The sequence below is a fragment of the Mixophyes fleayi genome, chromosome 2, assembly GCF_038048845.1.
Source record: "Mixophyes fleayi isolate aMixFle1 chromosome 2, aMixFle1.hap1, whole genome shotgun sequence".
Classification (NCBI taxonomy): domain Eukaryota; kingdom Metazoa; phylum Chordata; class Amphibia; order Anura; family Limnodynastidae; genus Mixophyes; species Mixophyes fleayi.
In genome coordinates, this window is record NC_134403.1 from 152420085 (window position 1) to 152432300 (window position 12216).

Sequence of the window (12216 nt, forward strand, 5' to 3'; positions counted from 1 at the left end):
TTGCTGCAGAGGAGTGAAAGAGTATGGTGGACATATTTAGTATAAAGTTATTTCATATCTCTGTAACACCCAGACATTGATATGTAATAATGTGAAATAGTGGCTGTAATCGGACTTTTTAAGCTCTTTGGTCTGGATAAGTGTTCTTGATCCACCAGTAGTAGGTAGTTGGCCTGTCTTGAGGCTTAGCAAATTAATCCTTACCATTAAGCAGGCAGGAGGAACAGAAAAAAAAGGAACGTACATCAGTCCTACGGTAAACACCTAAAACACCAATGTGTTATGTACATAACCATCACTGAATATAATGACTGTTTCCTGGTTACTGCACTCTGTGGTCTGACCTGTGCTTGACGTTTGCAGTTATGAAAAGCCGCTGTACAGCAACACATACTAATGTAAATAAAGATCTTTTGTTTAAGCCCTGTAAAATGTATAAGGTCAAAGAAGGAAATACTGTACAGGAAACACATGTGTGGCAATAATTAGTAAGAAAACGACTTTGGAGGCCCTTCCTGCTTTGCTCTAAGCTGCAGTCATGGTAAAAGAAGATAACTAATGTGGGCACCATTATTGCAGTAGAAGGATTGTTCTCTGTAGCACAGAAATATACACTGGAAGGTATGTGGTCAGCATAAAGTTGTATGCCATATATGTCAGTCTGTCGGTGGTCTAGCGACAATGGAGTTCTATTCGCTTACTGAAGGTTAATGGGAATTCCGAAACACCTGTTACCATAATTTCAGAAAGTAAGTAGAATGGCAGCTTCTATATCTATACATCTCAAAAGTATTTAAAAGAAATATGTTTTAGTCAAAATGTATCTCAGTGCATGCATATTTGTCTTAATCTGTGTGTGATACTGTTTTCCTTGTGTGTATGATTTCTAGCAACAAGTCCAAATTATAGGCCTGACATATTGACCCTGAAATAAATTATTAATAATTAATGTATATGTAAGTTTTCAAAAAGAAGTTGATAAAGCCTTGAATAAATGTGAGATTTTTATAAAAAATAGGTATTTCTGCATAATTATGGTTACTTAGTTCAACAATGAATGTCCCATTATGCTTAGCATCATGTATAAAATACTTGGCAGGCCAGGTTCCCCCTCATATTGGCCACCATAGTTAGAGGAAGAGACCTCAGTGACTTTGATATAACTGTGATTGTAGGGGCACATTTTTCAGGAGCAGTCTTTATAAAACAAAAAAATGCTTTTGTCTCATGAGGAACCATAGCTTAGGAGATGCTGACTTTGAAGCCTGAGGAAAAGACCTCATAAGGTGGAGCAGCCAGGGTGAGATATGGGGGGGGATGTCTGTATGACGGAGCAGCCTGGGGGAGATTTGGGGGGATGTCTGTATGATGGAGCTGCCTGGGTGAGAGATGGTGGGGGGGGGGGGGGGGAGTGTCTGTGTGATGGAGCAGCCTGGGTGAGATATGGGGGATGTCTGTGTGATGGAGCAGCCTGGGGGAGATATGGGGGTTGTCTGTATGATGGAGCAGCCTGGGGGAGATATAGGGGGTGTCTGTATGATGGAGCAGCCTGGGGGAGATATAGAGGGGGATGTCTGTATGATGGAGCAGCCTGGGGGAGATATGGGGGGGGGGGATGTCTGTGTAATGGAGCAGCCTGGGGGAGATATGGGGGGGGGTGTCTGTGTGATGGAGCAGCCTGGGGGAGATATGGGGGGGGGGTGTCTGTGTGATGGAGCAGCCTGGGGGAGATATGGGGGGTGTCTGTATGATGGAGCAGCCTGGGGGATATATGGGAGGTGTCTGTATGATGGAGCAGCCTGGGGGATATATGGGAGGTGTCTGTATGATGGAGCAGCCTGGGGGATATATGGGAGGTGTCTGTATGATGGAGCAGCCTGGGGGATATATGGGAGGTGTCTGTATGATGGAGCAGCCTGGGGGATATATGGGAGGTGTCTGTATGATGGAGCAGCCTGGGGGATATATGGGAGGTATCTGTATGATGGAGCAGCCTGGGGGATATATGGGAGGTGTCTGTATGATGGAGCAGCCTGGGGGAGATATGGGAGGTGTCTGTATGATGGAGCAGCCTGGGGGAGATATGTGTGATGGAGCAGGGTAGGAAGCCCCATGTCCCACTCCCTTAGTACTTAAGTTGCCACTCCAGGTCCCGCTGGATTCCATCTCCCTGTCTCCCCCAATGTATTTTATGTTCCTAAACCATACCAATTTGAAATGTTGTTATTGATAATTTTCTTATTTTGAGCATACATGTATATGATTTTTGCTCCTATATTTCCGGTTACTTTATTATGAGAAGACCTATATTGAAAGGAAATAATGCATGTTTCAATTTGCAACAAATAGATATTTATTGTTTTGTCATTTAGAACAGATGTAGCAATTGAAGAGCCACAGTGTTTAACTGGATATTAATTGCATCCTTGTGAGTGCAATGAGCACAAGAGCTAACAATCTACCCTGGCTGGTGTCACTCTATAAACTATAAATGTATGTCCCAACACAGTATTGTTCCTTCATGTTTTTTTTGTTTGTTTTTTTGTTATTTTCCTTTGCAGATCTGTTTCGGTATTTTGCTAGATGTTCAGATATAGGGCAACTACTGCCATATAAGGATATGTGTGATTAATATAAATTGTGAGATGGCCAAAGCAGCTTGACACTTTCTCTTATATGTAGTTTAATATGTTTCTACTTGATATATGCAAAGATGAAGTACATTAGGAAAAAATAAAATGTGTGTGTAATATGTATAAGAGCATACCTCCCAGCTGTCCTGATTTACGCAGGACAATCCTGATTTGAGGAAACTGTCCTGCGGTCAGGACCTTTTATTTGAATACAGATGGGTGGCATGCCAATCGCATGTACCAGTGGCAGGCATGTGGCATTGTTGGACATGCCCATAGGGGATGTACACACCACTTCTGAATGTCCTGATTCAAGAGAGAATAAAAGTTGGGAGTGTGTGAGTGTATATATAATGCAGCATTGTGTAGCACTAGTAATGATTTTGTCAACAAAGTTCATATGCCATACATGGTTTGGGGTATATGATATTACAATGTTCCCTCTTCGTGCCATCAGCTTAAGCTTGCATTATAGTGACTGTGGTGTTATTAGGTGAGGTGTTTGTGTAATGTAACTACAGTAGTACATTTTAATGCACTTATGTTAAGTGAGTACAGCTGGCAGCATGTAAGGAAAATTGTAAAGAAAATAAGGACACCTCCCTTTCTACACTCCATTTTATATATGTGACACATCCATAAGGGGGAATTCGGTTACCTACAAAGTACTGTCAGAGCCCTGCGTGATGGGCGCTGTGATGTTTTAGATAAATCTAGAAATGGGCAGGTTCTGGGCGCTTGTGGGGGGGGAAGTATAAAAATGGTTTATTGGTAGTGAAACTTTATAAACAGTGTGTTCCGGCCGGAACAAAACAGCATAAACTGATATTGTAAATGCAAAAATATACACACATGTAATTGCAGTAGCAACGAATAAAAACAAACGGTACATCAAACTCCAATTGAATTGCACATGAGCCTATAACTCACTATGGAGCCGTGGGAGTATAAAGTGCAACAATGGATATGCCACCGTAATGTACAATGATGTCAAATGAAAATGTCCATAGTGTTAGTGGTACAAAACCGATTGGCATGTACAGTGTGGTCATACAGATAGGTCTAAAGACACATGGTAACTCCCGGGATACGGGGGTGTTGGATTGTCTATGATTGATCGGTGGTGGTCCCGCAGTATTCCTTAGTAATGTCGTATGGTAAATGCGTACTGAGCGCTGGAAGTGGTATGATGCGACTAGTATCGGCAACGATGAAGTAGTAATGTCCGGTGTTGTGGATCAAAGAAAATACGCTGATAAATACAATGCAGGCCTAATGAAATAGCAGTTACTCACATAGTGCGGGAACGTCTGAATGTCTGTGATTCAGACGGGCGCTCGGCGGTCCCGCAGTCTAGTAGTAGTGATGTCAATTGTTGGGTGCGAACTAAACGCTTACCTCCGTTGGTAAGCAGGCACCTGGCAGAGTACCAGTGAATAGATCCAATTTGGGTCCTCCTGATTTCTGGGAAATCCTCCCTCCTTCTCGTTACAGATTGAAGCTGGACAGGAGAAAAGGGATAGTCCCGCTGTAGAGGGGCGTGTACACGCTGCAAGCTGGTCTCCGTAGATCAGTGTCTGTGAGAGATCAATAGGAAGTCCTAGCATGCTAGATGGTGCCGACAGAGCACTGATGTATTAAAGATGATAGGTAGATAAGGGACAGTCCAACGCGTTTCGACCGGGGCAATAGCCAGTGGGCTTCCTCAGGGATAATAAAAATGATGTGATGTTTCAGTACCCCAACAACCTGTGAAGCCCCAACTGGACTTCACAGGTAATCGAACACTATGGGGGGTATTCAATTGACTGCAAGTTATATTTAAACACCCTGGTAAATCCATTTTAACACTTTTTTTTCATTTTGGAGCACGTTAACTTTTACCCACTATTCAATTAAATTTTTAGCGCACCATTTTTTTTGCTCAAACAGTCCTATCGCGCTCAAGTAGAAGATATATTGAAAGTACAGGGTGTGCGAGAGGCAGCCGCAGTAAAAGCTATTCAATTGTTTAATGCGGCGCGTTAAACAGGCCAATATGGTGTTTTATCTCGCACCTTTTTGGGGTGTGCTAAAAATAAAAAAAACTAAGAAAACTGTTTGAAATCATGTAATAATGAAAAAAAAAAAGATAAAAGTTATGTTTATCACTAATCCAAAACAGAAAAAGTTGATTTTATTTAAAAAAAAATAAATTATAAAAACAAAAATAAAAAAACACATCACTAATTGTATTTATGTATGTTTTTTGTACTAATATGTATGTACTAATGTGTTTTGACATGGTATAGATTATTCTATAGTTTAATAAAAGAAAATGCCAAAAGAGAGTACTGTATGTAGATATTATAAAACAGAAAGGTTGTGTAATGCAATCTAATGTATGCCAATCCTTCTTCTTTTTTTTTTTTTTTTTTTTTTTATACATGACCGCGTTAAACCCTTCCCTTCCCTAAAAATTTGCAAGCACCAATGATTAACATGCGGGGGGAGGGGGGGGGGGAAGCACCTGTTTTTCAATTGAATTGCACGAGTTTTAACGCTGCGTTAACTAAAAACAGTCGCTCTGGCAGGTAAAAACTTTTTTTTTTTTTAACCCGGCTGGGAAAGAAAAATCTTGCGTTCAAATGAATTCCCCCTTATGGGTGCATTTGAAGAGCTAATTAATGCAGGAGAGCAAAGGGTTTATCCCTAAGCAAGCTTCCCGATTTAAAAGCATTTACAATGTTTATGAGATTTCATCATCAAACTTTAGACAACACAGAACAATTTTCATGCTAAGTCATGTGGAAATACCGAGCAGAGGCAGCAGCTTCTCAGAAAGAGAGGTTTGTCTTAAGACTGTAATTAGGAAAAAAACTAGTGATGTGTAGTCATAAGCAGGGTTATTACTACTTGAGGAAGATTGACATAACTTCTCTTCCACCCACCATAGCAGGGCCCTAACGGTGTGCGTGTGAGATGTAAATGTGTGTAATGAGGTTTCTGTGTGAAGTCTATGGTATGGCAGATGGTTTGAAATGGTATCTTGGCTCATTACTTGCCAGAATACTTACCCTCTTTGCATCATGGAACCAGAGACGTCGAGCACAGCAGCTTCTGTGTTCAGCAAATGGCTAACAGGGCAGGCTAGAGAGGACTAATGAGCAGAGCCATACCTGCCAATGTGTGTTCCATTTATGCTTTTATATATTTAATTCCATGTTACAGGGGTTACAGCTGTTTGTGGATATTTAGGACATACTGAATACACCAGAAATAGATCAGGTAGATCATGCTACATTCAAGTGCACACTCAACTTGTGTGTAGTGATCAATGAAATGCCACTCGGGCTGTGTTTAGCATGAGTTAAATGCAGGTAACATGCTATTTTTGTTTTTTATTATTATTTATTTATTTTAGTGTGTAGGAGCCCTCTTATTATATGACCAAGAAGTAACTAAATGTTATTTGACTACAGCAACCTTCCACTAACCTGCAATTAAAAGACGGCCAAAGGTAAAGGGAATAGTTCCAAGAGATTAATTGTTTTCTGCCTCCTAATTATTTGAAGGTTATTTTACCCTAATGACTTTTCAATTGTGTGAAGTTTCTAAAGCCAGTAAAGCATGTTCGACCATTTTTGCTAAGCCTGCTCCTATGCTAAACAGTGGTTCAGGTGTGTACAGCCATATGGTTAAACGATAAAGTAAAAAATTTGCATATGTCTTGCCAATTCCGAAATGTTAAAAAGTCAGTTATGATATAAGTGCAGTATTGGACCCATGCATGCCATGATTTAGGGTTCTCTTCTCAGAAGAAAGTATAATTTAGATAGATGATTTTGTAAGCAATCCTACTCCCTTTTCATCACTTTTCCCATACCTTCCACCATTTGGGAATCGGACATCGGGACGGGGTATGGTTACGTCAGGATGGGCAAAAATTTAAGTGCTAGCAATTTCTGAGAAAAAGTCTCCACCTGTGCTGTAGTTCCTGAGTGGCCAGACAGCAGCTACAAGCCTGCTGCGGTGTTGGCTAGTTAGATTCAAGATGAAAACTTTATCATGTGCCTCTAATGCGACGAAGCTCTGCAGTACTGCGAGTGACAGTCTGGCAGCGAAGTGGAGCACAGAACAGCTGATTCATTCTGTTTTGTTGCCAGACTCTGCTTTACTAGTCATTCCCCCTCCACACTGAAAGGATGTTCCTGGGCAATGCAGTGCCTGCAGTCGGGACAGATGAGATTCAAGGGGACTCGGGACAGCCAGTCGCCCTCTGTAGACAAAGAGCCTGGATTTAGCCATACTTCAGGAACTGCTATAAGGAATAACAGTAAATACCTGGCTGCTACTGCTACTTTAAAATGGGTAAACGCTGGGGTATAATAAAGTAGCCTATTGCTGAATCTTACCTACCGGAAAGTTGAAAGGATATATGCCAAGGACATTATGGATGGCATTGTAAATGTATTTCTTAGCATAAATTAGCACAATGTTGCTCTGGATCCACATAGTAGAGGGCCAGATATAAAATATGAAAGGTCCTTTCTAAAATATATAAATATTATAATAGAGAGCGAGAGAACATGGACAGATCACAACAATTATATTTGAAGCATAATTCCACCCAAAATTAAAAATGTTTTTGGTGGAATTGGGCAATATAAGTTAAACAAATACCTCTACTTAACCTACATACTTCACATCAGGCAGGTCATGCAATGTCTGCACAAGCCGATAGCTTCCTATTGGTTCATAGCTTCCTATTGGTTCAGCAGGCAGCTCCCCGAGGCTGCTTACATCGCACCAGCTTTTAAGACTGTGTGCAGCCTGAGTGGGAGAAGCGACCAAGAAGCGTCTGCACCTGGTTCTGGGGTTTTTCTCTACAGCCCTGGTTGTTCATGCATAAGAACAGACATCAAAAGCTGCATCCTCTATGCAGTTGTCTGTGCATAAAGAATAAAAGCATACTGAGAATCACTTCTATAGAAGTGGCACTGTGCATTTGACACTGTATCAAAGTCAAACCACATACTGAAAATACCAAACTGAACGGAATCGGCGACTGTGTAGTTGGTCATAAACAGAAAAGGTTCGGATACATTAAGCATACTGGACAACAGAAGTACTGTAGTGCTGTCTAAACAAAGTAAAGCCATTTACTGAAAAAAAACATCTGAGATATACAAAACAAAGGTTGTGAAATGATGTCCATGTATATACAGAATAAAAAGTACAAGTGAGATGGGAATATTGCAGATATCCGCGCATAAAGTAAGATGCACTGTCCTTTAATAACCAACTGGTGGTTATTACGTTTGTTAATGTCTCCCTTGATTTAAAAAATAAAATGACCCTTTGCATGGTTTTCCTGCTTTCACTCTTTCAGAGGTCAATGAATAGCACTATACATATTGTATAATATTAATTTGATTGTAATTACAGAGCATGCATATCCTCCTCTACTCATACTTTTGCATCCCACACATTACCAGTTACCTCCAAACATTTATCCCTACTCACTCTCAGCCATGACATTCTCCTAGATAAAGGTAGTCCTCCCTTTCTTATACCATTTTGATTCTCCTCTAATTTTGTTTTCAGTGATCTCTCCGAACTAGAATTTTCCTATTTGTAGGAATTTTACCCTGTTGATATTCTCTATTCTAGGCCTGGCCAACCTGTGGCTCTCCGGGTGTGGTGAAACTACAACTCCCAGCATGCCCTGCTAGCCATCGGCAGGCTATCAGCAGGAAAAGCATACTGGGGCTTGTAGTTTCACCACACCTGGAGAGCCAGAGGTTGGCCAGGCCTGCTCTATTCACTTGAGCATGTCAGCAGGAGCTGTTTGAGCGGTATGATCGTTGGCACTTTTTTACCTGGAAATCCCTTTTGGAACTACACATAAAACAGCAGATAATGATATGATTATGCCTGACCATATTCTTCAGGCCTGGGAATATAGTGGACTTAAAGGGACATATTTGCGGAAAAAAAAGTACTACTCTGTTTTTAAACTAATGTTTCAAAAATAATCATGACATTTCTGGGTTTGTTTCTATAGACACCACTTGCAGCTTGCTAGAAATACTTATAACTACTGTGTGAAAATTCCAGTTTACTGATGCAGATAAAGATGATGTACAATAATACCTGCAGTGTTCTTATACTAGTTTATTGTGCTCAGTAAACATATAAGACAAGATTTCACCTCTGGTTAATAATGAAAGTGCTGGCAGTGGTGGTGCTTGTACCTGTTAATGGCTGCATGGAGTACTATAATTTGTTCTTAATCAGAGTGATGTATATAGTATATAAATACAGTAAAGTCACCCAAACATAAAACAGAGCTATTGATGACAAACCCCACACTTGCTGATTAATGTGGGCATACACCATGCCTCATCCTCTGTAACAAGGGACACATCATGTGATTTGAAGCTCACCAAGCAGTACTGATAGTGCCCTTGTTGAGACAGGAAGCTTGTCATAGCCTCTGAGTAACTGTCACCAGAGAGGATGACGTGTACAAGGCTTGCATTAAAACACTGCTTCGCAACTAGACAAGTGCATATATGTGAAGCTGTTGGACTGACCTATTAGAATATAGTGTATGTATTGTTCAACTTTCTTCCCTACACATGAATTTTGTGATCCCCAGCATCTATGAAAGTCATTTACGATATACAGTGTATATATAAACATTTTTAAGGAAGCTAGATTGAGAAAACATTCATTGCATAAGATGCGATTGCATAAGAATTTGAAATAAATATTTCACGTTTCTCTTGGTCTATACACCGTTCAAGTGCAGAGTGGGATTTAAATGTATAATTGTTTAATTACTGGTAATTGAGACAAAATATTTCACGGCTAGTGTATAGTGTTTATACTCTATACTTTGCTAAGCTAAATGGTTTGCATAATTACATTTGCTTAATTCAATGAAAGGGGGAGTCAGTAACATAGTTATTTCACAAACTTGTTTTGGATATGCACATGCCCTGAAGCTAGTGTTATTCAATATGGTCATTGTGACACTGTTAGACCACCTGTATGGTACTGAACCAATGTTCTCAACCTGTAATTTTGTACTCAGTCTAAGGGAGACTTGTCTGTTAAAAATAACTCAAACTAGCATTGCATTTATTATTGATTTCACAAACTAATTAAGGGATGTTTGCAAACAATTTGTTTACATAAGGAATGCATTTTTATAAATGATCTCAGAATAGGGGCAATCTTAACTAGCTCTCCTCGGATCTGGGAATCTCCTACACGTTCCATCAGAGTAGGCAGAAGAAAGTTGGAAGTAAGTGACCTGTAATAGTCCATTTTTACCAAAGTGTAGCTCAGTCTAAAAGTTATTTTTTTAAGTGAGGTGGTAAGTTATGTATAAAATAGATCTTCAGTATTGCAGTTAATTTTATATTCTGTTAAGGGGTCATCTTGTTCTTGGGGGAACAGGGTTAGTAGAGAACACTGTTTTTTGTTTAGCAAACTACATTGTGCATAAGGTACTGCGGGCCACATTCAAACAAGTGAAATAGTTCAGAAATGGTGTCACTGTGTATTAAAGCAATACACTAATATATCTGATTACAGTTCCACTTTAAACAATGCAAATATCTATGTGCTAGCAAATCAATGTTCAAATAGTATTTTTCTGTTTTTAGTATGACATCAATCACTACATGAGCTGCTTTTGTTTTATGTCCCATGGATGAAATTCCCTTTAGCACAGTGCATTCACCCACTTAACATGCTCTCATGTCAGCACGGAAGCTGCATGCTTCTGAACAGTGCTGGGTGTGTGATGTCTGTAGTCCTGGTAGCTGTTTATGTACAGCATACTCTGATGCATAGATGTGACATTATGGTGTGTGGGTTACTGTCCACTTAGCACAACAATGACACTGTGTACACAGTTTCAGAGGACAAAAGCCCCAGCAATCCCGCCTCCAGCCAGCTTTTCAAATAGCTCACGTTCCTGGACCGTCCCATAGGTGTGTAGGGCTGTGATAAGGAGAGCATACCGGAGTGGCCTTGTTGAAGGGTGTGTGCTAGTGAGGAACAGGAAGCGGCTGTTGGTGCTTCTGGCAAAGGATTCTCAGTCTGTAATACTGCAGGTGTGCAGGCACATAACTGCTGTCTCTGCAGGCTACGTCAGGATTTTTTTTTTCTATAGATACATTACATATTTTTGCTTAATATGAGCGCACTGCAGCTGAAAGAGTTGTCACAGTCAGACTTATACAGGAGGAGAAAGGAGCGTCCTGACAGTTTGGGACTCAATGGAATCCATGCAGATAAGCTGAGGTGAGTCCATAGTTACCCTACTTTTTTGAGCAATGCAGAGAAAAGTCAGGTTTATGCAGACAAGAGATCAGAGAGAACCTATTGTTTTATCTTAATGCTATTTTGTATATTTGCACTTTTTGTAACAGTCAGGTTCTGACTACAGCAGTAAAAAGCAGTTTCCAAAGGAAATGCACAGTGTTTATATTGCTGTTTCTTGTCCTAAGATGAATGTAAATCAGTGGTAGATCAGCTAAACATTTGTTTGTGATACCAGGTTCATGGTTAAGCTGTCAGGGTTAAAACTTGGCTATTGCTTTACAGTATTGTACACACGTGCACACACGCATGTGAAATGTCCAGCAGTGAGATGTTAGTGGAAAGTTAGGAATGTGGTATATCTCTGACCCCCCACTGCTGTCTTGGTCCGTCCTCTTTGTGTATTGGTATCCTGGTGCATGTTGGATCTTGTTTGTGTTCCTATCTGCTCCACACAGGCTGGCTGTGCTGACTGAAGGGCTTTAGGGAGAAGAATGTGGTAGAACTACTGTAACCTGTAATGGGCAGGTAGCAGCCAGGACTGATCTTTGTAACCTAGATACTTACTACTACACTGCCTGTCTGTAGTGTTTGTAGTTTTAGCTTATAATGCAGTGATGGTCATCAAGTGGCCCTATGGGCCCCCAGCTCCTTTCCACATTATTGTCAGATTTGTTTGTTATAGCTTGTAACACTTGTTTTAAAATGCCTACTCATATGTTATAGATGTTTACAGGTGTTATTTCTTTTGAATACATGTATTGTTTTAACTTATTAGTGAAATTCAGGGTAATATGCGGCCCGTTTAAAGGTCAAAGGATGCCCATGAAGTGTATCGGGGTTGTCCATCACTGTTTTAATGTCTGTGGCGGTAATACAGGCTTGAATGAATGTCCAAAAGTTATGAGACCACAATATTGTAATTAAGTACTTGCATCCCACCAAAGAAGCCTTAGAGGTGAAATATATGCACATTGGCAGTAATTGCACACCAGCCCGTGCCCTCACAAAATAAACCAGCCCCTGTTATGTTCTGGTTATATCCACCTTTGCCCGCACAAAAGCATTATACAGTACATTAGCCTGTATGCAACACAAAAGCTTTACACACCATCCTGTGTGCCACCACAAAGCCATTACACCAGGTTGTGTGATTCTATAATACAAATCTCCACCTGCATGTTCCCCACTAAATACTTCCCATGCCAGAGTATCTGCTTCTCTGCTTCCAGGCAGTGTTGAGCTTAGTTAACCACATTATTAA

General features: G+C 40.4%; 1 protein-coding gene and 1 long non-coding RNA gene across 6 annotated transcripts in view; one reads left to right on the forward strand and one right to left on the reverse strand.

The window, feature by feature from the left end:
- Nucleotides 1–12216, forward strand: part of LIMS1 (LIM zinc finger domain containing 1) — a 63217-nt gene that overhangs the window by 22095 nt on the left and 28906 nt on the right. The window contains exon 1 of one of the 4 annotated variants that reach the window (XM_075200263.1): nt 521–621. The exons of 1 other annotated variant lie outside the window; for it this stretch is intronic. Coding sequence is in view for 1 of the 3 variants with exons in the window: in XM_075200260.1 (XP_075056361.1) it covers nt 10828–10934 (107 nt within the window). In the remaining 2 variants the exon portion in view is untranslated. Of the gene's footprint in view, nt 1–520; nt 622–652; nt 750–10687; nt 10935–12216 lie in introns of those variants that run through there. 2 more of the 4 variants (XM_075200262.1, XM_075200260.1) reach the window with 2 other exon arrangements.
- LOC142141611 (uncharacterized) overlaps nt 1–12216 on the reverse strand; it is a 29191-nt gene that overhangs the window by 11962 nt on the left and 5013 nt on the right. The gene's annotated exons all lie outside the window — the stretch shown is intronic.